Source organism: Salmo salar, chromosome 13 (assembly GCF_965601325.2).
Source record: "Salmo salar chromosome 13, fSalSal1, whole genome shotgun sequence".
NCBI classification, from domain to species: Eukaryota; Metazoa; Chordata; class Actinopteri; order Salmoniformes; family Salmonidae; genus Salmo; species Salmo salar.
The window spans coordinates 72,193,667-72,220,895 of NC_138303.1; the positions used below are offsets into that span (position 1 = coordinate 72,193,667).

At 41.1% G+C, this 27,229-nt stretch overlaps 1 protein-coding gene across 1 annotated transcript in view; it reads left to right on the forward strand.

The window, feature by feature from the left end:
• The window catches only part of LOC106567733 (protein turtle homolog B), a 176,517-nt gene that overhangs the window by 96,356 nt on the left and 52,932 nt on the right, over positions 1-27,229 (forward strand). The window contains exons 5-7 of the mRNA XM_014137396.3: positions 8,858-8,975; positions 17,338-17,479; positions 23,555-23,700. Of these exons, the coding sequence (XP_013992871.1) occupies positions 8,858-8,975; positions 17,338-17,479; positions 23,555-23,700 (406 nt within the window). The remainder of the gene's footprint in view (positions 1-8,857; positions 8,976-17,337; positions 17,480-23,554; positions 23,701-27,229) is intronic.

The window sequence follows — 27,229 nt, forward strand, 5'->3', positions numbered from 1 at the left end:
AAAGCAGTATATCCTTCGAGTCGGATATCTTTGTTCAGTTCGAGGTGAGTAATCGCTGTTCTGATGTCCAGAAGCTATTTTCGGTCATAAGAGACAATAGCAGTAACATTATGCACAAAATTAGTTACTAACTTATGAAAAAACTAATAAAATAGCACAGTTGGTAAGGAGCCCGTAAAACGGCAGCCATCCCCTCCGGCACCATTATAGGTGAGACTAGAGAGAGACTCAACGAATACAGCAATGAGCTGCTGTTATGTGTAAGTTCTTGTTTAAGTTGTTATACAGCACTATCAACACTTTTATAAGCCATAAAATGTTCATTCTTTCTATTTCCACTCAGCGCTACAACAAACACTGCAGCAGTAATGAATGAGTAGGAAGGTGTATCGATAGGCTTGTGTTGTTATAATTAGCGGCTTGGGTCTTTTTTTAATATTGAGGAATATTTAACTTTCTCTGTTCATAGGAGTAACGACATGAATTAATGCGGTGTGACTCAAGTTTCGCCATCAGCTGGAAGACGGTGTCCTTTCTGGTCAGTCTGCTGCTCTCTCCCTCGCTGAGACTGACCATCAGATGCAGGCACCATTAGCCCAGTAAAATAAAAAGCTAATTATTTAAACATATGCTACCTCAGCTGTGTCTCACAACTAATGAAACAACGGATCTATTACTAGTGTGATCACATAGCCTACCTCAAAAATGTTTTTAAAATGGCCCGAACAACGATGCATTGGCAGGGCAATTCAAGCAAAGCCAATATGCAGTGATAATGTATTGTACCTACAACTTACTGCACAAACCTCATTGCTAAAGTACAGTTGTTAATTGGCTAATGTTGCATAGGCTTACGTTCTTAGTCATGTTAAAAAAAAAATCATCTGAGCGGCTTGCATTTTGACGAATCAACCCGTACTCTACACAGACCGGTGCGGCATAAGCAGAGCTGCAGTAGGCATACACCAAATAGACCATTGCCATATATGGATCTGTGCCATTTTCATTGAACTGGACTGTGTTAACAGCATGAGCAGTCGTGAGTAGATGCGCTTGTTTTGAGATCAAAGTGAGAGCTGCATGAAGCCACGTGTGTACATTTTGTTCATATCCTTTGCTAGTTAGTGAGTTATTAGTCCAGTTATAAATAATTTGTTGTCAGCAATAGGGGAGTGATTGCCTCCTACAAGAGCACAAAACGTTTACATTTCTAGACAGCTTTGAAAAGCAAGTCATGTAAAGAGCTTTAATTTGTCTTAAAGGGGAAGTATTGTATTTTGAGACGGGCTTGAACAATCTAAGTAGCCAATATGCAGAGGGTAGCATAATTTGTCTGATTCTCTGTAATAATGGTATGGGAATAATAATTGATTTAATTTTGTAAAGTGGTTTCTAGCGTCAAACAACACAACAATATTTTCAGGCACCTCCTTGTCTGAAGGACAAGTGGATAAACAGGTTAATTGTCACGGTTGTCTAAAGGATCGGACCAAAATGCAGCGTGTGTTTCGTTCCACATATTTATTAGACTGTGAAACTTTATGCAATACAAAATAAACTGAAGGACAAAACAACAAACCGTGACGCAGAGGAGAAACAAACACTACTCACAAAATATAATCACCCACAAAAACAGGTGGGACAAACATCAGCTTAAATATGACCTCCAATTAGAGGCAACGACGACCAGCTGCCTCTAATCGGAGATCATACCAAACAACATCAACATAGAAATACAAAACATAGACAAACACCCCCTGTCACACCCTGACCTACTCTACCATAGAAAATAACAACATACTATGGTCAGGACGTGACATTAATGTCAAGCTCTGCATGTTTTTTCCAAAAGTCTCATGGAATGTAGGCCTACATTGAGCACCACACATTGACTGCTACTGTAGGCTGAATGATAGAATAGCTATTTCCAGGTTAGAATGTTATGGGATGCATTTTCTCCATTGTGTTTGATGGTAGACCACTCTGGTAGGCCTGCATCATGATCAAATAGCCACAGTTAAAACAGCAACTTAAAGCAGATACAGACTCAGTGTTCACAGTAAATGCGCGCTGGAAGTTGCACAGAATTTTCTGAACGTTCAAGTTTGCACTCAGCAGATCTGAAATTTGCTCAGTGCCCAACATTTTTTGAGGGAACATTGCATAGGAATAACAACATGAATTGGTGCATGAGGCAGAAATAATGCAGTGTGACTTGAGTTTCGCCATCAGCTGGAAGACTGTCCCCTTTTCTTAGTGGAGAGAAGGTGGGCGGAGGGACGGGGAGTTGGGTGAGGGAATAGCCTCACCGCTGCTCCGTCCCTCCCCTCAGACTGACCATCAGATGCAGGTCATCAGTCCAGTTTTCCAAAAAAATTAAGTAATACAACAAATTACCCATTACCAGTGTGATCATATACCAATACATGAAACATTTTTTTAATATATTTCAAAATGCAGGGCAATTCAAGCAAAGACAATATGCAGTGATACTGTATTGGGCCTCATTGCTGCATAACTGTTTTTAATTGGTTAATGTTGCATAGGCTTTCGTTTTTTAATTCATGTTTTTAAAAAAATCTGGGTAATCCCTGCACACCTTAGAATGGGTTACTCGTAGTAAGTCCTGTTGAAACATAACATTTTTTCAGCTCATCTTCTGTAGTTAGATGCACTTTGCAGAAATTGTCCTGCCATTTCCTGGTTGCTAAAATTCTAATAGTTTGCTTTATTTCAGTTTACAGAGCATTCGGAAAGTATTCAGACCCCACATTTTGTTAGGTTACAGCCTTATTCCAAAATGTATTAAATAAATAAAAATCCTCAGCTATCTACACACAATACCCCAGAATGGCACAGCGAAAACAGGTTTTTAGAAATGTTTGCAAATGTATTAAAAATAAAAATCAGAAATACCTTATTTATATACGTTTTCAGACCCTTTGCTATGAGACTTGAAATTGAGCTCAGCTGCATCCTGTTCTCATTGATCATCCTTGAGATGTTTCTACAACTTGATTGGAGTCCACCTGTGGTAAATTCAATTGATTAAACATGATTTGGAAAGGCACACAGCTGTCTATATAAGGTCCCACAGTTGACAGGGCATGTCAGAGCAAAAACCAAGCCATGAGGTCAAAGGATTTGTCCGTAGAGCTCCGAGACAGGATTGTGTCGAGGCACAGATCTGAGGAAGGGCACCAAAAGATTTTTGCAGCAACTGAAGGTCCCCAAGAACAAAGTGGCCTCCATCATTCTTAAATGGGAGAAGTTTGGAACCACCAAGATCTCTTCCTAGAGCTGGCCGCCCGGCATAACTGAGCAATCGGTGGAGAAGGGCCTTGGTCAGGGAGGTGACCAAGAACCCGATGGTCACTCTGACAGAGCTCCAGAGTTCCTCTGTGGAGATGGGAGCACCTTCCAGAAGGACAACTATCTCTGCAGCACTCCACCATCAGGCCTTTATGGTAGAGTGGCCAGACCGGAAGCCACTCCTCAGTAAGAGGCACATGACAGCCTGCTTGGACTTTGCCAAAAGCAACCTAAAGGACTCTGACCATGAGAAACAAGATTCTCTGGTCTGATGAAACCAAGATTGAACTCTTTGGTCTGAATGCCAAACGTCACGTCTGGAGGAAACCTGGCACCATCTCTACGGTGAAGCATGGGGGTGGCAGCATCATCCTGTGGTAATGTTTTTCAGCGGCAGGGACTGGGAGACTAGTCAGGATCGAGGGAAAGATGAACAGAGCAAAGTATTGAGAGATCCTTGATGAAAAACCTGCTCCGGAGTGCTCAGGACTTCAGACTGGGTCAAAGGTTCACCTTCCAACAGGACAACGACCCTAAGCACACAGCCAAGAGAACAGATGAGTGGCTTCGGGACATGTATCTGAATGTCCTTGAGTGGCCCAGCCAGAGCCCGGACTTGAACCCGATCGAACATCTCTGGAGAGACCTGAAATGCTCTCCATCCAACCTGACAGAGCTTGAGAGGATTTGCATAGAAGAATGGGAGAAACTCCCCAAATACAGGTGTGCCAAGCTTGTAGCGTCATACCCAAGAAGAGTCGATGCTGTAATCACTGCCACAGGTGCTTCAACAAAGTACTGAGTAAAGGATCTGAATACTTATGTAAATGTGGTATCCAATTGGTATTTACAGTCTTGTCCCATCACTGCAACTCCCGTACGGACTAGGGAGAGGCAAAAGTATAAAGCCGAGCGTCCTCCGGAACACAACCCAACCAGGCCCGCACTGCTTCTTGACACAATGCCCACTTAACCCGGAAGCCAGCCGCACCAATGTGTTGGCGGAAACACCATACACCTGGCGATTGTGTCAGCGAGCATTGCTCCCGGCCCACGACAGGAGTTGCTAGAGTGCGATGGGACAAGAACATCCTTGCCGGCCAAACCTGGACGACGCTGGGCCAATTGTGCGCTGCCCTCTGGGTCTCCCGGTCATGGCAGGCTGCCTGGACTCGAAGCAGGTTCAAACCAGGATCTCTAGTGGCACATGAGACCACTGCGCCACTCGGGAGGCCATTAACAAACATTTCTAAAAACTTGTTTTTGCTTTGTCATTATGGGGTATTGTGTGTAGATTGATGAGGGGGAAAATCTATTTCATCCATTTTAGAATAAAGCTGTAACGTAACAAAATATGAAATAAATCAAGGGGTCTAAATACTTTCCGAAGGCACTGTATGTGACCAAACAAGCAAGTATAGTGTAGATAATCATTGTGCCATCTTAAGTGTTGTGAAATATCTTTTCCATAACCAAAAATATTGTAATTTCAGCTGTTTGAAGCTGGTGTACAAAATCGAAAGTAAAAGATGCAAAAACTAAACTTAAAAACAGGAAGCATAGGAATAGCGCAAATAGAACAGATCTACCTCTTCTTAGACTTGGTTTCAATGAGAATGACAGATCGATAACACACATTTCTATGTGAATTTGGTCAGGTCGCCAAAAAAACGTACATATTGCAGCTTTAAAGTTGGAGCTAATTGCCATAATGTTTTCCTTCACACGCTATTTACTCCTGCAGTATGTGCTGTTCATCATCCAAATGGATAACACCTAGAGTCAGACTTCTTCACTGCGTATGATGAAGTTGTATATTCACTTTATATCATCACTTTAAACTCGTATTATTCATATCCTTTGAGCATGAAAAGAGACCAGTGTGTTTATAATATTAATAGATATGGATATTTCTATAGTCCCTTGAAGACAAAGCACATCATAATATGCCGAAGTGACAAGCCTCAGCTGTCAAGATAGCACATTTCAAATGCAGCACGTCAAACAGAGCTTTCATTGGCTCAATACATCAATTGGTAGCTTTCAGTATGTGACGCATGCAGAGGATGCAGCTCTACACTTCTGCTTGTGTACATGTTGTGTGCATGTGTGCTTGCCCCTGTGTGCGTCTGTGTGGATCAAAAAGGGGCAGGGGGCACGGTTGGCCCTCTGGCTCTGCTGAATTCCAGATACATTTTTTTAGAGGCCCCCATTTTGGTGGTGTAGTAGGGCTGTCCCCAACAAAAAAAAAGCTTAGTCGACCGAAAGTCATCTGTTTTGGTCAAAATATTTTCACGTCTATGTTTCCATATATAGACACACCCTTATGTGTTTTAATAAAATCAACTATATATGCATTAAGCGTCCAGTTTGATGAAATAAGACAGATGACTCAAGAGGGCACCAGAGATCTAGATCACCGGAAGAAAAAAAATCTTATCCTGACCCAACTATTCTCCTCCCGCTCCTGCTGGCTTTCGCATATTCTGCCATTACGCTCCTGAAGATGCCGGTAATAGGCTACATCATGGGTCAGCAACCTTTCTCATGTGGAATGACAATTTATTTGACCATTTCTACCGATCTACATGACAGTTATGGTTTTCATATGTACATTTTCGTGAAACACTTCTTCGTATCTCAAAATCATTGTAATGTGGTTAATCAAAATTCGATCCAAATCTAAATGAAAATGATACAAACCTAAAAAGTAAATTCTATTGCCAACTATGTAAAATAGCCTACATAAAGCCAACAAATAGAAACATTGTGGCCTGCAGGTAGAAAATATCCTGATAAAAATAAATATCCCCGAAATCACATTGGCTACACATGGCCTGTCTGCAACGAACTTGAAACATTGTATCAACTATTAACTTGGGTCCGGCCCTAAGCTTGTGCTAGCGAATTTGCGACATTATATAAAATAGTCTGGGCAGTTTCCCACGCCAGTGAGCTCGAGACACACAGCTGTAGGCTATTTACGCAACAGATAAGAAGCAGTGCTTGACTTGGGCAGGAGCTCACCGGACCTGAGTACCGACACCTGAAATGTTCTACTGCTTGAGCTCTTGTTCCTCTTATAGAATATTAGCTCAAAAGTATTGTGGACCTCCTGGACCTAAATATAAACAATAGCAGCACCCAAAATGAGTACCGGAACATATTTCAGTCCAAGTCAAGCACTGTTAAGAAGTAATCAGGTAGGCCTATTTTATGACGTTTCCACTGGATCAGAGCATGGCGTCTTTCCTTTTCACGCTGAGTGGTTATCAAAAGAGAGAGAGCTGGTGCGTTAAACCAATCAGAAATACTATCAGATCCCCAAATGGGAACATTTATATGCCTACATTTAGGCACAGGCCAGGTAGCCTATAGGACTACTTCTATGCGTGCGCGTCCTAACTCAACATTGACAGGAGCACTGCAAACAAAAGACAATGACTAACTTGACTAAACTTGTAAACGTAATGAAATAAACAGTGTGTCCACTACGACAATGATAACGTGAAGACTGAAATAATAATATTGAATGCATTAACAGAAATTACCGTAACCAAAGTAACAAACGTAGATTAGAAAATATAGGAATTAATGGTAAATGTACTACTGGTGACATATGTAATGGGGAATTGATATATACTAACAATCAAACGCAAACAATTCACACAATGACGTTCCCAGCTAGCAACGAGGAAGCGGCCCTCTTCCGGGGGCGGAACTGATTGAATCGGCCCGGAATCGTGTGTCGGACTCAAAATGAATGACTGCCCAGAATCGGCTCAAGTACATCGGGTCGTTTCTGTCTACCAGAATTCAGCCGACTTTGCCGGCATCTTACCAGAATCTCCCCAGAAGCGGCCCGATATTAAATTAACCGATTTAGTCATTTTAAATTTTACTATTATACATACAAATTATACCCATCCACAAAAAAAAAAGTTGTCTCAGAGGAAACACCATACACGTGGTGACCGTGTTAGCGTGCATGCGCCTAGCCTGCCACAGGAGTCGCTACAGCACAATGGGACAAGGACATCCCAACCGGACAAACCCTCCCCTAACTTGGGACGGCGCTGGGCCAATTGTGCATCGCCTCATGGGTCTCCCGGTCGCGGCCGGCACGGGTCTTGAACCAGCATCTGTAGCAACGCAGTTTGCACTCAAACCCTCCCCTAACTCGGACGACGCTGGGCCAATTGTGCGTCACCTCATTGGTCTCCCGGTCGCGGCCGGCACACGTCTTGAACCTGCATTTGTAGAAACAGAGTTTGCACTGCAATGCAGTGTCTTTGACCGCTGCGCCACTCGGGAAGTTCCATCCACAAGGTTTTTAATGCTTATCAATTGCCTTCCACAAAGTAGCAAAATACTAAAATACTACACAGGACTCTTAAAGAATTTCATTTAAATTTTAATTTTTTGATCACAGAAACAATGTGGAAAATATGGGAAAATAAATAAATAATGAAATGTTAGTTATATAAAGCAGCCCGTGTAATCATCTGCCAGAGAGTAGTCCCAATCGGCCCGAGCCCCAAGTAATATATACATTTGGGCCAGATAACTCACACTGGAATCGGCCCGAGCTCAATCCCCGCATCCTAGCCATAAGTAATACTGCCGAAGGCGGCCCAGACTCGGGCCACATGACGTCGGCCGAGTCTGACACTCAGCCGAGTGCCCCGACTCTCAGCCGGAATTGGCCCAGATCCACTGTGATAGCTGGGTTATGAAACAATGAATGTGCACAAATTGGCGGGAGAGAGCGCCTTTTGGAGAGAGAAGTGTATTGGTCATCTGGGCGCATGGTCAATCAGTCGTCTGCATTGGCCATGCAGCATTTACGATGATATATTTTAAATAAAATTGGGATTGTTAACGTTAGGAAAAAAATCCCTAACCGAAAAACTGTTTTTTTGTCCCCCTTATAAAATTTTAATCACAGTGCAGTTATCACAAAACTACCACTAACAGGTTGCGATCATCATCATCATGAAGGGAAAGCCAATTTTTGTTGCTACGTTATTAACTGGAGCTGTAATGCACAAGGGAGAGAGAAGCAAAGCAGCAGCTCAAGCAGGGAGTAGCGGAGTGGCTGTGCATCTGTGAGTGACAAGCACTGGAGTAAAGTACTTAAGTGTTTTTTGGGGGTATCTGTACTTTACTATTCATATTTTGGACTTTTTACTTTTACGTCACTACATTCCTCAAGAAAAGAATGTACTTTTTAATCCATACATTTTCCCTGACACGCAAAAGTACTAGTTACGAAAGTAATTTTCGAATGCTTAGCAGGACAGGAAAATGGTCCAATTTAGCACTTATCAAGAGAACATCCCTGGTCAACAACAAGCTACACGCCCCACTCCCGTGACAAGCAAAAGCAGCAGTAGCATAAATTAAACAATTGTTTTTCTCTCTCCGCGGGAAGCACGATGTAGACCATCTGCATTGTAAATTCACATGGAACTTTATTCATTTTTCTTGTTGTTTAAACGGAACTCCCCCCTCACTTTTTCTATGTCGTCCTCTCCCTCCCCAGGTGTCTGATGGGAGTCTGACGGTGCTGTCGGTCAGCCGCAAGGACAGAGGGGCGTACACCTGCCGAGCCTACAGCATCCAGGGGGAGGTGGTTCACACCACACGCCTGCTTGTCCAAGGTAGCCCTGTCACAACTCAGCATCTGTGTGAGTGAGCGAGTGCATGTGTACATGTGTGCAGCAGTAGAGTTGTGTGTCTTTGTGTTCGTTTTCTGCAGGGTGAATGTTTTAGTAGGCAGGTGTACATACAGTTGAAGTCGGAAGTTTACATACACTTAGGTTGGAGTCATTAAAACTCGTTTTTCAAACACTCCACAAATGTCTTGTTAACAAACTATAGTTTTGGCAAGTCGGTTAGGACATCTACTTTGTGCATGATACAAGTAATTTTTCCACCAATTGTCTACAGACAGATTATTTCACTTATAATTCACTGTATCACAATTCCAGTGGGTCAGAAGTTTACATACACTAAGATGACTGTGCCTTTAAACAGATTGGAAATTACAGAAAATTATGTAATTGCTTTAGAAGCTTCTGATAGGCTAATTGACATCATAAGAGTCAATTGGAGGTGCACATGTGGATGTATTTCAAGGACTACCTTCAAACTCAGTGCCTCTTTGCTTGACATCATGGGAAAATCAAATGAAATTGTAGACCTCCACAAGTCTGGTTCATCCTTGGGAGCAATTTCCATACGCCTGAAGGTACCACGTTCATCTGTACAAACAATAGTACGCAAGTATAAACACCATGAGCCGTCTTACCGCTCAGGAAGGAGACGCGTTCTGTCTCCTAGAGATGAACATACTTTGGTGTGAAAAGTGCAAATCAATCCCAGAACAACAGCAAAGGACCTTGTGAAAATGCTGGAGGAAACAGGTACAAAAAGTATCTATATCCACGGTAAAACGAGTCCTATATCGACATAACCTGAAAGGCCGCTCAGCAAGGAAGAAGCCACTGCTCCAAAACTGTCATAAAAAAGCCAGACCACGGTTTGCAACTGCACATGGGGACAAAGATCGTACTTTTTGGAGAAATGTCTTCTGGTCTGTTGAAACAAAAATAGAACGGTTTGGCCATAATGACCATTGTTATGTTTGGAGGAAATAGGGGGAGGCTTGCAAGCCGAGGAACACCATCCCAACCGTGAAGGTATGGGGTGGCAGCATCATGTTGTAGGGTGCTTTGCTGCAGGAGGGACTGGTGCGCTTCACAAAATAGATGGCATCATGAGGGAGGAAATATTGAAGCAACATCTCAAGACATCAGTCAGGAAGTTAAAGCTTGGTCGCAAATGGGTCTTCCAAATGGACAATGACCACATGCATACTTCCAAAGTTGTGGCAAAATGGCTTAAGGACAACAAAGTCAAGGTATTGGAGTGGCCATCACAAAGCCCTGACCTCAATCCCATAGAAAATTTGTGGGCAGAACTGAAAAAGTGTGTGCGAGCAAGGAGGCCTACAAACCTGACTTAGTTACACCAGCTCTGTCAGGAGGAATGGGCCAAAATTCACCCAACTTATTGTGGGAAGCTTGTGGAAGGCTACCCAAAACATTTGACCCAAGTGAAACAATTTAAAGGCAATGCTACCAAATACTAATTGAGTATATGTAAAGTTCTGACCCACTGGGAATGTGATGAAAGAAATAAAAGCTGAAATAAATCATTCTCTCTACTATTATTCTGACATTTCACATTCCTAAAATAAACTGGTGATCCAAACTGACCTAAGAAGGGGCATTTTTACTAGGATTAAATGTCAGGAATTGTGAAAAACTGAGTTTAAATGCATTTGGCTAAGGTGTATGTAAACTTCCGACTTCAACTGTATGTGTGTGTGTATGCGCGAGTGTGTGTGTGTGTGTGTGTGTGTGTGTGTGTGTGTGTGTGTGTGTGTGTGTGTGTGTGTGTGTGTGTGTGTGCCTATGAGGTCTTTGACTATAGAAAAATATTCAGGCAATAATAGACAGACATGCCAGGTCCAAAAACTGCCCTTTATCCATACTGTCTAGTCTAGCCCCTTTGGTGCTGGTAGATCTAATGGAGCCGAGTAGGTGGAAGCAACAGGGTCATCACTAAAGATGGAATACATTTTCCTTTCTGTTATGGCAAATACTGAGTGCAGACCTTCCTAATTTTTCTGTTCATGATAGATTGAGCCATCACCATATTGCCTTGCACTTATCCAATCCCTTCAGATCTATCAGGAAACACCACAGGAGTCGAAGCTAGCTAGAGCATGGACTAGGAGTTATTTGAGAGAGAGTGAGGATTGGTTTGATTTCCAGTTTTTAAGTATACGTTTTTTCAAGATGATTGACGATAAAAGTACCATCTCATCCATTGTGTAATTCACTGCACCCTCATATGCCATCTCTTGAAATAGGCAGACAGACGGATTAAAAATAAGTTTACATTGTAATACTTCTGACAGACAACTTTGTAACTCCAACCATAACTTTTGGACTTCATAGCATTCCCACAAGGCATGTATTACTGAGTAATTTATAGTTTTACACTTAAGACATGACTTGCCGTTGTGCTGTGGAATTTGTGTATTTTGTCTGTTGTGTAAAAAATTCTACACATTAGTTTATGCTGGATTAAGTGTACATTTTAATTACCGTAAATTCCGGACTATAAGCCGCAACCTTTTTCCCAGCTTTGAACCTCACGGCTTTAACAATGACTCGGCTAATATATGGATTTTTCCCGCTTTCAATTTTTTTTCTCCAAAAAAACACATTCTGTGACGTGCTCAGTTTTTTGGCGGCATGAAGCTTTCATTAGACCAATGAAATTGCCGAACGGGTTAAGGTCAAACAACTTTTTTGTTTACTGTTTAGATTAAATCGAGCGCTCTCAAACTTCCCATCATTCTGATTACGGTAGTCATTTTGTCACCGTCATCATGGCAAAGACACGGAGAAATGCATATGCTTTCATGTTGAAGGCGATTGATCTGGCTGTTGGAAAAGGAAATAGAGCTGCTGCACGGGAGCTTTGTCTTAATGAGTCGATGATAAGACGTTGGAAACAGCAGCGTGAGGAATTGACAGCGTGAGGAAAGACAACTAAAGCTTACTGCTAATTTTTAATTTTTTTGTTACAAGCCGTGTTTCGTTAAAGCCTATTTATTTTTGTTACAAGCCGTGTTTCGTTAAAGCCTGTGTAAAGTTCATTTGTTTCAATGTACCGGTAGGCACCTGCGGCTTATAGACATGTGCGGCTTATTTATGTTCAAAATTAAAATTAAATTCAGTGGGTGCGGCTTATATTCAGGTGCGCTTAATAGTCCGGAAATTACGGTAACTGTCATTTTGTTAGTTATGTTCCAACATTCCCTCCATCTTGTGCTAACATCAATTATTTTTAAGTCTTGGTTCCAGTAGTTGATATTTTTTTCTAAGAGATTGTCAGTTGGATAGACTTTCTTGCAGGTTTTGTATATCTTACCTATCATATGAACATCCTTTTCAACTCACATAAAATTCCCTCAAGGTTGCTCTGATGTCCAAAATATTTCAAATCCAAATTTAGTTATATGTATCTTTTGAAGTTGCATGTATTTGTAAATATCTACATTGGTCAGTCTAAAATTGCTTTTTAATTCTGTCATGGACAGTGGTGTAAAGTACTTAAGCAAAAATACTTTAAAGTGCTACTTAAGTCGTTTTGGGGGGTATCTGTACTTTACAGTACTATTTATATTTTTGACTACTTTTACTTATACTTCACTACATTCCTAAAGAAAATAATGTACTTTTAACTCCATACATTTTCCCTGACACCCAAAAGTACTTGTTACATTTTGAGTGCTTAGCAGGACAGGAAAATGGAAAATCACGCACTTATCAGGAGAACATCCCTGGTCAAACCTACTGCCTCTGATCTGGTGGACTCACTAAACACAAATGCTTCATTGCTTCATGAATGATGTCTGAGTGTTGGAGTGTGCCCCTGGCTATCTGTAAATTAAAAAATACTTATACTTTGACTTGCAATTACATTTACTTTTGATACTTAAGTATATTTAAAACCAAACACTTTTAGACTTTTACTCACGTAGTATTTTACTGGGTGACTTTTACTTTTACCTGAGTCATTTTCTATTAAGTTATCTTTACTTTCACTCAAGTATGACAATTGGATACTTTTTCCACTGGCCATGGAAATACATTTATTTCCTGTTGCCAAGTCCATGCCTTTAGTTTTCAATGTGACCAATTTATCGGTGAATTCAGAAAATCTATCCAAAGATTGTTCCCTATGGTTTTTAGGGAGTGATATTGGTTCTTGTAGAATACGTTTCATTTTGTTATAGTGTTCTTAACTATGAAGTTGTTAATGTTCTTAGCTTTGACAACCATTGTTTCCATTTGGACCTTTGTCGGTTTCTCTGTTGGTGCGTGTTTAAAAAGTGGTAGCTTTTGATTGGCAGATGTCGCTGGGGTTAAGTATTATGGTAATTCAGTGTCCCTGTTGGTAAGCCACTGAATCCGATCGTCACCAGATCAACTAAGTAAATCTGCAGCGGGCAGTGTTTCCAGCTGTGCCAATGCTACACACGCTCTCACACGGACACATGCACACACACACCACACACACACTGGGTTTCCAGATAAGAACTCTCCTACTGTTAGAGGCTCAGGCCCTGGGCTCTGGATCAGAACTACTATACTGCCAGTCAATATCACCAAGCTGGCTAAAGGAGGGGGATGGACTCTGTGGGTGGGTGGGTGTGTTTGTGTGGCTTCTGTTATGCGATCAGCTCAAAATTGTGTGTGCGCATCTGCTAAATGATTAAAATGTGTGAGTGTGTTTGTGTGCACACGTTATGACGTGTTTACGAGGATTTCCCACCATTGGTGCAGACAGATTAAATGAGTTGATATGACTGATAAAATGTCATAGACTGAAAAAGAGAAAGATGGCCCATCTTTCCTTCTCTCTTCACTCGCCACTATTGCACCAAAGCTCACTTAAACCACTTCCCAACCGCTTACCCATGTTAACATACATGCGTCCTTACCTGTAGGTGCATACCCCATTTATTCCTCGTAGTGACATAGAGCACATCTCTCTCCCTATACTTAGTCATGTCCATGAAACATTATCCTATTATTATCCCAGACATCAAAGTTCCCGGAACGTTTCTATGACATATTATCATGCCTGATTCCCAGACAAAAGCGTTCCCAGAACGTTCCGGTTGGGCAGTCTCCTCCTCTCATTGCAGGGGATGGCAGGCAACAGTTAAGCACATTAGGCTGTGGAGAAGAACTGGAGGGACATGAAAAGAATAGGAAATTAAGACTGAGGCATAAATTTATCTGCACTTATGTAATCCACACAGACCCAGACTTGTACTTTTTTACTTTGCGTCGTTGTGCATTTTTTAAATGTTTTTCTTCTGGACTGGCACTGTAATCGTGATGGGTGCTGTCGCTTCCGTCTCATCTGTTTTGTCTATTTACATGTTTTTGTAATGTTTTTTTCATATTTCATGGACGAAATGCCTGGAGAGTATCCAAATGGTTGATGTAACTAATTGGAGGGGCCGCAATGTTTGCCCACTCTATAGACGGCTATATCTGTCCCCTAATACAGGACTAGTAAAGGCCCAGTTCACTACTTTTAGGAAAAAGTAATTATTTCCAAAAATATATATATTTATTATATATATTTATAATTAAGATTTTCAGGAGGTAGTGCAGAACCCTCAGCACCCCTACTATGCTGGTATCCATGGAGACCTAGGTTGCAACTGCCAGCCAGTCGAATGGAGAGCCTAGCAGCTAGTTAGCTACTTCTATCAAGAGGGCAGATGGGCAATGACAAGAACTGCCAGCTGCCAAGAGGGCATAACAACAGGCGGGGTAGGAAGCAAGAATGTATTTGTCACATGCACCGAATACAACAGTGAGATGCTTACTTACAAGCCCTTAACCAACAATGCAGTTTTAAGAAAATACCAACAAAAAAGTAAGAGATAAGAATAACAAATAATTAAAGAGAAGCAGTAAATAACAATAGAGGGGCTATATACAAGGGGTACCAGTACAGAGTCAATGTGCGGGGGCACCGGTGTCGAGGTAATTGAGGTAATACGTACATGTAGGTAGAGTTATTAAAGTGACTATGCATAGATAATAACAGAGAGTAGCAGCAGCATAGAAAGGGAGGGCAATGCAAGTAGTCTGGGTTGCCATTTGATTAGCTGTTCAGGAGTCTTATGGCTTGTGGGTAGAAGCTGTTTAGAAGCCTCTCGGACAATGTTTTAATGTTTTTTTTATTTATTGTTGAACCACACCAGACAAATCCCCTCACGGGAAAGTAAAGACAGGTGGTCAGTCAACCCTACCGGGAGAGCTACTGTGGGTAAATAATAGATATTGTGGTTTCACAATAAAATAAAACTGCGAGAGCATTCATCAGTGTGCAGGTATTCTTCATTAGTTTAGTTTTGATACTGTAGGTCTGGATGTGCGTACACTGCTTCAGCGATACTGTGTGTGCAGGCTTTTGCTCCAGCACTACTCTAAGACCTGTTGGTCAGCTGCTCCTCGGGACCTTAATTAGCTGAATCATGTGTGTCAACATGATCTCTGCTCCACCTGCCTTAATGAACTCATTGCGCGGTGGTGGTGTGTGAGACTGTATCTGTGTGTATCACCGTATCACCACTGTGTGTGTCCACTGTGTCAATCTTCACTGTGTGTGCGCACAGCTGGGAGTGCGCGTCCACGGTGTGTGTTCACTATGTGCATACGTTCCTCATGGCCCCTGCACCATGGGCAGGGTAATTCTTCCAAATCTACAGCCTGTGTGCCATTATGATGTGACGTGGTCAGGTCGGAAGTTGTGATATCTGTGGGAAGCCTCCTCTTTCTGTGTCTCTCTCTCTCTCTCTCTCTCTCTCTCTCTCTCTCTCTCTCTCACACAGACACAGACACAGACACAGCACACACACACACACACACACACACACACACACACACACACACACACACACTGACCCACTTCCCCTGTTGTCATCTTATGTCATAACGTGCCCCAGCTTAACACAGAGATTGCGCTAGCATTAGCTAGTGTTGCACAGTATACCAAAGCTTCTGTACTTTTTTGATAATCGAACATGAAAAACTGTTTGTTTATAAGATTTTTGTTACTCTCTGAACTTCTGTCAAATATGTCTCACGTTTTATACTGATTGAGGATCAAGTCTGTCTATCTACGCAACCGATGGCCCCTTTATTCGCTGAGTGCAATGTGCATACTTCGTGCCTGCTTCACTTACTCATTGCTAGAATTTGCTCCCCACTCATGCTGCACAGAAGTTAACACACTTGAATAATGCAACACGGCATGTAGAAAGGTTGAAACTGTTAATTACTGTTCACAAAACAATGTCCACACAGGCTAGAACACTTTACAGTGTAAGACGATACCGATAGCTTCCAGCTTTGTACGCTAACTTTCCTTGCTAACTAACAGCTGAACGTCAATTCACAAAATTGTCACCACTTAATTCTTGCCCTCGAACTGACAGCGTATGCATGTGCCTCGTTAATTACATCATTACTGGGTCTTAACAGCGCACACTTCTATTAAGTAAGAGATTGCTACTTCTATGCAAATGTTGTTGATCAGTACAATAAAATAAGTTCCAAATGGAAGGGAAAGAGATTTTTTGTAACCTGTAGCCCCATGAAATGAGCCTAAACAACCTCAACTCAATGGATGCACACACTCCTATTCAATATGTATTCACCTGTATTGTGAATAGGCCAAGGCTACATATTGATTAACCCAGTTTATCAATAGAGATTTACCATTCAAATAAATTATCATTATGTTGTTACGTTGTTATATTCGTAAAACAAAGTGTTATTGATTGTATGATTGTATAATTGATTTATTAATTCATGGCTGATGATATTGAACTCAAAAGATGCCCAACGATTGAACAGAGCAGTAGCTTAGTTTATCTGTCTGAATAAAGTGCCATTCTGTGACTTTAGCTAATACTTTTTTTTTTTTTTTGCTGTTGGCTTGCTTTGGTATCGAGTATCGTGATGGTATCGTGTATCGTGATGGTATCGTTTATCATGATACTAAACCTGGTATCGGTATTGAAGTCGAAATTCTGCTATCTTGACAACACTAGCTAGCATGTCACCTTATTTCTGCTTAATAAGAAATTGGCTATTATGTTAATTAGAAAACTTGTGAAATTTGTTTAATTTGAAAGTGAATTTACCTACCAATCAGGTGAGGTTTTCATACAAGCCTGCTTTGGGTTTTCCACCTCACACTTTTGCATGTACTTCCAATGTAGTCTACTTATATTCTGTCAATTCTTTTCTCATATCTTCTCCTATTAAATTCAAGTCAATGTGTTTTGAGTACATGCAAATAAAGTGAATGTAACTAATTGCCATTGTTTTTTGCTTTCTGTTCTCCCAGGGCCACCGTTCATTGTGTCCCCTCCCCAGAACCTGACGGTGAACATATCCCAAGACGCCAAGCTGGACTGCCTAGCTGAGGCCTACCCCGGCAACCTCACATACACCTGGTTCTGGGAGGATGACAACGTCTTCTTCAAGAAGTAAAGTTATGATCGGGTTCATTACTGTTCCATCCCCCATCCCCCCTACACACTGTACAACCGCTGGCCACATTGAATAGGCTCCCGGGCAGCATTTGGCTTGCGTGCCTGTAGTTTGAGACCCCTGCTATACATGGTCGGAGTTTTATGATGCATTGTTGCTATGAAATGTGTTATCATCATATATACTGTACCATCCCACCACTTTCATCATTGTTTGTAATGTGGACTGTTTTGGGGCATTTTGTCTAATGTAGAATATATTGAGGAGATTATGTCAGGGATATAATGTGTGTGCCGGTGTGCATGTGCGCATCCATGCATGCATTTAGCGTGCGTGCGTGATCCTCAGGCCACAGGGTCTTGAACAAGAGCCTGTAATCTGATTGGGCCCATCACTGTCTGACCATATTCAAGGGATGTGTGTGTTTTAAATGTGTATTTTTTTTTTACCTTTATTTAACCAGGAAGGGCTCATTGATATTTGAAATCTCTTTTTCAAGAGCGTCCTGGCCAAGATAGGCAGTACCAAGTCATTACACAATTACAGACAGACAACATGAAAAACTACAGGTAATCTAGTAAAAAACCACAGAATTCACAAGAGTATAACAAAATCATAAAACAGCAAATTGAAAACATTGACATGTCAGGGAATCGGCCTCAAAATCCTTCATCAATGATTTAAAAACATCAATCGGGACAAGTTCTTCCAGTGTGTGTGTGTGTGTGTGTTCCACTAAAAAGGTCTTTCAGGATAGGCACATCTCCCGCTACAGGCCATGACATCTTCATTGTCTATCACAAAGTGCTTCAGACAAAGAAAATGTAGTTGACAGTTTATTTTAAGCATGTTCCATAGCTAGCACAACAAGGAACAGCAGCAACCATTAATGGACTGTGTTCAAAACTCTATAAGGATATGTCAAAATGTGTTGTTGTCATGTCAATGTGGACATCCTCTAATACAGTAGCTTACATTTATGGGTCCATGTATACATTACAGTGTGTTTGGTCATCATTGTCCTCCTTGTGCAGGCACGCAGTAACATTTGAGAGACATTGAAGTACTCTGAAATAAAATCCTGCCCTAACTCACATACACAATAAATATGGAATGCGCAACGCATTCAAGTTCTCTCATTTTAGACCCATACACAGAGAAGGTGTTACGAGTTCTTGTGTTACCCGCGTTATTGTGCTTTTCTTCCTCTTCACCTGAAGTGATGATGCAGTGGCATAACACCAGCAGTGCCTGAAATAGTGTCTAACAGAAAAGCTTAAATGCAAGGGAAGCTTGCCATCAATACTTAATAATGCTGTTTCCCCTACATGCCCCTTGCTCAATGTATCTTCTCTCTAGGACAGAAGGATAGAAGTAGTAGTCTTCAATAGCGCATACACTGGAACACTTTCATTCAGTTTCTTCAGATCCACCATGCTTAGGGGATGGGCCCAGACGCTTAGCAAAAATATATCCACAGGGAAAAGCGCGCACAGAATATAAAAGGTATATGCTTCGAATTTTCATTTATTTAGAGCCAGCACATAAACACCCAATGTTTCGACTAGGTCATTTGTTTTGCCCCACATCAGAGATCAATTCCAGGGTGGGTTGTCCCCTTACAGCCTTAGCTCTGGTACCCCCTGATCTAGTAGGAAGGGAATAAGGATGGGGGGTGTTAGGGAGAAGAGAGGTATTGAAAAATATTGAAAGGGAGGAAGGTAAAGAGGTGCATGCACAGTGTAGCTTATGTAAGCAAAGTAGGGAATGAGGGGAGAAAGTCAGAGGGAAACGAGTTAGACTGAAGTGGAGGGAGGTCGGGAAGGAGTAAAGATGGGACGAAAATTACTGACACTAGCATTCCCTTCCTCTTACCAAAGCATTTTGCTTACTTCTGTAATTTTCAGTGATTTTGCTATACAAAGTTCCTGTAGATTGTTCTAAAACCATTATTTGGTTAATAGTAATAGCCTATGCATTATGTTGATTCCTGCTATGAAAGTATCTGCCTGTCCCTGTTTCGCTGTGGGCTGCTGACCCTCACTCTCTCTTCCAAATGTTCACGTGGAGGAGGGCTGCTGTGGGCTGTTGACACTCACTCTCTCTTCCAAATGTGCACGTGGAGGAGGGAAAGATGCATTCTGAGAAGCACAAGCACATGACCGTTGCTCAAAATGCTATTGCGGGAAAAATACATTTTTTAAAAGCAACTACTGTTGTTTTAGTTACAGAGAGGAGAGTCAAAGCTTTCTGTGAGTATGTCGTGTATTTCTCATGTTCAATACACCACTTTACAACCGGAGGAGGCTGTGTTTAGTATGGTTTTGAGCTGAGCGGAGCGCGCCATTTGCAGTGAATAGGCCTACGGTATATCAAGTAGCCTAGGCCAAGCGCTGGGAAGTTTTTGTAGGACATTAAACTACATTTACTGATAGCCATGTAGGCAAATTGATGAATCTATCTAACAACACTATCATATTTAGAGTTAACAATATAGCTTAGTGTTTTGAGTTCTCACTTCCTCAGGTGGTGAATAATATAACCTATAGGCCATTATGCACAAAGATGTGGGCAGATTCTCGGAAGAGCCAAAAAGAAATGTGATCATTCTGCATCCTATTTTGACAGGTTGCATACCAAAATATCAATCAAGCATTTCCTGGATATGTTTGATGAAATGGCTTACTTTTTGAATCGTAGGCTACCATCTCAGTTGTTTTACTTGACACTGGAAAAAGATTGTCTAGAGCCCTGCCGAAAATGTAAAGTAACCTTCAGCTCTAGCACCTCACGAAAAAAAAGTATTTAATGTAATTTAGCGCTTATTTATCGTTATCGCAGAAGAATGGGTAAATTTATCGCAAAATTGATTTTTGTCTATCTCGCCCAGCTCTAGGAAGGAGGTAGAGCGACACGAGAGAAGGAAAATAGAGAAAATAAGAGAGTCATTCAGGGAAGGTGGAAGAGGATTGGATGGCGTCACCATAATGTAGACAGAAACACAGTGAGCAGATAAAGATAGAGATAGAAAAAAGTAGAACAACACACTGGCTCTACGTACTCACACACATACACACACACACGCACACACACACGCATACACACGCACACACACACACACACACACACACACACACACACACACACACACACACACACGCATACACACACACACGCACAGTGCCTTCAGAAGGTATTCACACCCCTTGACTTTTTCTACATTTTAGAGTTTGTCACTGGCTTACACACAATACCCCATAATATTGTTTTTAGACATTTTTACAAATTAATAAAAAGCTGAAATGTATTGACTCAATAAAGATTCAAACCCTTTGTTATTGCAAGCCTAAATAAGTTCAGGAATAAACATTTGCTTAACATGTCCCATAATAAGTAGCATGCAATAATAGTGTTTAACACGATTTTTCAATGAGTACCTCATCTCTGGACCCCACAAATATAATTATCTGTAAGGTCCCTCAGTCGAGCAGTGAATTTCAAACACAGGTTCAACCACAAAGTCCAGAGAGGTTTTCCAATGCCTCGTAAAGAAGAGCACCTATTGGTAGATGGGTAAAAAAAAAGAAGCAGACACTAAATATCCCTTTGACCATAGTGAAGTTATTAATTACACTTTGGATGGTGTATCAATACACCCAGTCACTACAAAGATACAGGCACCCTTCCTAACTCAGTTGCCGGAAAGGAAGGAAACCGCTCAGCGATTTCACCATGAGACCAATGGTGAATTTAAAAAAGTTACAGAGTTCAATGCCTGTGATAGAAGAAAACAGAGGATGGATCAACAACATTGTAGTTACTCCACAATACTAACCTAAATGACAGAATGAAAAGAAGGAAGCCTGTACAGAATAACAAATATTCCAAAACATGAATCCTGTTTGCAACAAGGCACTAAAGAAATACTGCAAAAAAATGTGGCAAAGCAATTAACTTTATGTCCTAAATACAAAGTGTTATGTTTGGGGCAAATTCAATACAACACATTACTGGGTGCCACTATCCATATTTTCAAGCATAATGGTGGCTGTATCATGTTATGGGTATGCTTGTAGTCGTCAAGGATTTGTTTTATACATAATGGCGCCAAGCACAGGCAAAGTCCTAGAGAAAAACCTGGTTGTCTGCTTTCCATCAGACACTAGGAATGATGAATTCACCTTTCAGCAGGACAATAACATAAAACACAAATATACACTGGAGTTGCTTACCAAGACGATATTGAATGTTCTTGAGTGGCCTAGTTCCAGTATTGAAATAAAATAGGCTTGAAAATCAATGGCAAGATTTGAAAAGGGCTGTCTAGCAACTTTTAACAACCATCTTGACAGAGCTTGAAAATGTTTTAAAAAATCCAGGTGTGCAAAGCTCTTAGACTTACCCAGAACAACTCACAGCTGTAATCGCTGCCAACAGTGTACATGTATTGAATCGGGTGTGATTTGCAAAAGTGTCTGAAAACATATTCTCACTTTCATTATGGGATATTGTGTGTAGAAAAGTGAGATTTCTTTTTAATCCATTTTGAGTTCAGGCTGTAACACAACAAAATGTGGAATAAGTCAATTGTTATGAATACTTTCTGAAGGAACTGTACATTTATGCTACACACGCATCACAACTGCTGCTACCAGACTCTTATTTACTATTGCTAATACTGCACAATTGAAACACTTGCCAAACCCCCAATCCCACCTTCCCTGATACATGTGTAAATATTGGAATATAAATTGTGCCTTCCTGTATTATACTGATGCTAAAATGTTTATTCAATTCTACTGAGCTATTTACTTTATGTTCGTATTCTTATCTTTTATTATTTGTTATTGTTGTTGCATTGTCCAGAAGGAACCTGCAAGTAAGCATTTAGTTGGACAGTGTGTATCCATGTGTATCCTCCAGTACATATGATACGGCTATTGAAACTTGAAACTTGATAGAAGACCCCCCTCACCACCACCACCTCTTGTCCCTAGAGACAGGAATATCAAGTGACACAGTGTTTGTGTCATTCCACGCTCCACTAGCTGTGATTATGGGCCACCCACTGAGCCCCCAGTCATCCCACATCCACTCATGCGTGGCCTGTACACTCTATAGAACAAAATAGGATCTTATGGGCTTTTTCAACCCTCACGCTCCCAGAGAAGGAACTTCCTAAGTGGAAGGGAGATGAGGAGAGACAATGGAAGAGCCCTCATTTGGCTATAAGGAGACGGTTTCTCTGTTATTGTAGCACAGGGAAACCAGGAATTATAGGTAAAATGTCCTTATTTCGACAAAACAAAATACGCAAGGGTGGATAATTATTTTGTCTTTGAAATTGATTATGCGACAATTTTGGTGGAAACGCCTTTATGTGCAAATATTGATATAATTACCATCATATTGAAGTAAACGTGGAGTAGCACGGTGACACGTTGTAGGACTACCATCATGACTTGGAAAAGCATTGAGTTTATGGGTAGATGAAATAAGTCATGATGAACTTCAAATGGTGGTTAAGTGCACGATGATCATTGAAATTTCCTGAATGCTGGTGACATGATGATTGGAGCTTTGCTGCCAATTATCAGGTAAAATGATCTTGCTCTTATTCATATCTCATCATATAACCTACCCTGTCCACTTTATCAGCAAACTCTTGTCTAGAGAGAAACCGTTTTTATGACAAAACCATCGGTAGAGTTGAAAATGCAATACAAACACATTGAACTTCTGTTTTTTGTATTCAGTACATGGGAATTAAAGCGCAAAAGTGTTGTTTATGTGCACCAGTCATCACCTTTTTATCCGTAACAAGTCAGTTTGATGGAAACACACCTCTGGTAGGAAAATGTGCATATTGTTTTTATGCATATTTTAGAATAGTCAGGTTAAATCTGTCGCCAATTGGATGGAAACCTAGCTATTTGGGCATATCTTAACTTCCACTTAAATGGAATTTTCACCTAATCTCCCATTGCCGTTAATGCATGATAAAGTGAAAACTGCACTTGTGGAAGTGGTTATAGGCTCTGTATTGATGCTCTTCCCTCCCTCCTCTGCAGTGGCCTGAGGGACAGAGTCAGTATTCTGGTGGACGGCTCGCTCATCATCGGCGGCGTGAAGCCTGAAGATGCTGGGAGATTCACCTGCAGCCCCAGCAACAGCCTGGGCCAGCCCCCGTCCGCCTGGGCCCAGCTCACAGTGCAATGTGAGTGTCTGGCCCTATCCTCTACAGTCAACCCCTACCCCCTACCCCTTATGTACTTGTGTTCATTAGAACACACAGAGCTACTGGGTGTACACTACAGCAAGATCCAGCCTAACGAACATGCCTAATTCTGCTCATCAGCCATACAAAGGCTGATCCTAGATCTGTACCTATAAGAGCAACTTGAACCCGCAGCTGTGCTGTAGAGCGGTCCCACTGCAACTGAGTACACTCAGTCCTTCTGATGCTGTTCTCTACTTAATGAGTGTTATACTTTACCTAACCACCCCAATGAGCCGCAATGAGAGCTTGGGACTATAAAATTCTATCTGCATTTTTGTCCAAATGTTGTTATTGACATAGCCTTGTTTTGTTCAATGTTCTCTACCTATATAGTAGTCTAAATACCCCAATTCATGTTGTTCTGTGCAAAAGAATACAATAAAAATAATTGCTGACATTTTGGTTTTAGAAGTGGGGGGGGGCATAAACTGCCGGGGGTCTTGTTGGGCATCTAAAGCTCATTTCCTGCATTTTTACACAATCCAATATGCCGTCTCGAATTTAGAACAAAAAGTAAGCAAAAATGCCCAAAGTCATCAAGCTAGGTAAGAGATCATTATTAAATATGTTTAAGTGATTCATAAGACTGAACTAGATCAAAGGTAATTCAATAATAAATATTGTGTTGTACCTTTAACCAATACCCCAACAAAATAAGAACTCTTGAAAAAATACAAAGACTTTTGATTGTTTATTAAGACATCCTCTATATCAAATTTCAGTCAGACCGACCAGCCAGCTCGAGCCGCCTGCATGACCGACCCCCACCAGTTTAATCAATAATAACTCAAAACAAAAACAGCAAATCCTCCTTATAATTAATATCATAGGACTAATAGTACTGTAGAGCACTTTTTACTTGCACACAATAAAGCTGGGTTGCCCCGTCATGTCCTTAGTGGTCGACTACCCTGCAGCGCCCTGTTAGGTTCTTATTTTTCAGAGTAAATAATTCATGGACACTAGAGAAGCTTAACCAAGTTTAATTCTTCCCAAAGGGTCATTACAGCTGTAATTCAGACAAAAAATTATAATTTGCACAAGCACTGATATTTAACCCTTTCTCCTAGGCTGAGTCTCCTCCTCCTCCACAGCTGAACATCCAATACATCTCTGTTGCTAGACAGAACCTTAGTGATATCTGTTCTTCCTCACTTCATCTAACTTGACCTCTACCCCAAAGTGCTCACTCCTCCCCAACTCAAGGCTGTCATGGTTATTGATACAAGACTGTCTCCTCTCCTCCCAGAGTATCCCTGATGGCTAACAATAACATGTCCTGACAATGTAAATGTTATACATTACCTAGTCTCTCTCAGTGACATTGTTAGTTTCCAAGATCTCCACCCAACACATTCCAAAGCCATCTCTTTCCACAGAAAACCATTAACTTCTGACATAAAACCCAGTCTCTTTCACTCCTTATGCTTCTGATCTATCATGTATTTAATATCTCAATGTTTAAAGTGTAGCCCGAATCCAACAGTCCCTCCTCTTGAACAATAGCGTCCTAATGTTCAATTTATTTAAACTTGGAAATTACTTCTAGATGGACAAACAATGATAATAAAACATGAATTTAAAAAACGAACAAAGGATTATAAATGAACAAACAATGATAACAAACATTCACAGTGAGGTTTACAAACTCAGAGACTTATGGCCTCAGTACTATGATCACATCATACACACTTTTATTTCCATCTCTCATCACACAACAAAATGCCATTCCAGCTGAATCTGCTGTCTTGTTCCATGTCAGATGGAACACTTTTTGGTTCTCCACTTTCTCCTTCTGGTTGCTAAACGAGTGATAGCATAAGACTTGGACAGCAACAAAAAACATAACGGTATTAACAATGTGATAAGCTATGCATAATTATATATGCATGACAACCCAAAGTTTGAAAACGTGACAATTCCCACTCTCTCTTAGCCTGACTATGTCTTCAGGATACTTTTCTGCTGAGGTTGGAAAAAATGAATGCTTTAAAAAAGCTTCCTCATGCTTTCACCCAGTCTTCCCCGTCAGACTACAGGATCCAAGAGGTGTTCCCAAGCTATGTCATTCTCACTTTGCTCCCCATCATCTTTCTCCATAGCCACCCGGAAGTTTACATACACCTTAGCCAAATACTTTTAAACACAGTTTTTCACAATTCCTGACATTTAATCCTAGTAAAAAGTCCCTGTCTTAGATCAGTTATGATCACCACTTTATTTTAAGAATGTGTAATGTCAGAATAATAGTAGAGAGAATGATTGATTTATTTCAGCTTTTATTTCTTTCATCACATTCCCAGTGGGTCAGAAGTTTACATACACTCAATTAGTATTTGGTAGCATTGCCTTTAAATTGTTTAACTTGGGTCAAATGTTTCGGGTAGCCTTCCACAAGCTTCCCACAATAAGTTGGGTGCATTTTGGCCCATTCTTCCTGACAGAGCTGGTGTAACTGAGTCAGGTTTGTAGGCCTCCTTGCTCGCACACACTTTTTCAGTTCTGCCCACAGATTTTCTATAGGATTGAGGTCAGGGCTTTGTGATGGCCACTCCAACACCTTGACTTTGTTGTCCTTAGGCCATTTTGCCACAGCTTTGGAAGTATGCTTGTGGTCATTGTCCATTTGGAAGACCCATTTGTGAACAAGCTTTAACTTCCTGACTGATGTCTTGAGATGTTGCTTCAATATATCCACATCATTTTCCTTTTCATGATGCCATCTATTTTGTGAAGTGCACCAGTCCCTCCTGCAGTAAAGCACCCCCACAACATGATGCTGCCACCCCCGTGCTTCACGGTTGGGATGGTGTACTTCGGCTTGCAAGCCTCCCCCTTTTTCCACCAAACATAACAACGTCATTATGGCCAAACAGTTCTATTTTTGTTTCATCAGACCAGAGGACATTTCTCCAAAAAGTATGATCTTTGTCCCCATGTGCAGTTGCAAACCATAGTCTGGCTTTTTTATGGCGGTTTTGGAGCAGTGACTTCTTCCTTGCTGAGCGGCCTTTCAGGTTATGTCGATATAGGACTCGTTTTACTGTGGATATAGATACTTTTGTACCTGTTTCCTCCAGCATCTTCACAAGGTCCTTTACTGTTGTTCTGTTATTGATTTGCACTTTTCGCACCAAAGTACGTTCATCTCTAGAAGAGAGAGCGCGTCTCCCTCCTGAGAGGTATGACGGCTGCATGGTCCCATGGTGTTTATACTTGCATACTATTGTTTGTACAGATGAACGTGGTACCTTCAGGCGTTGCTCCCAAGAATGAACCAGACTTGTGGAGGTCTAAAATGTCTTTTGATTTTCCCATGAAGTCAAGCAAAGAGGCACTGAGTTTGAAGGTAGGCCTTGAAATACATCCACAACTACATCTCCAATTGACTCAAATGATGTCAATTAGCCTATCAGAAGCTTCTAAAGCCATGACATAATTTTATGGAACTTTCCAAGCTGTTTAA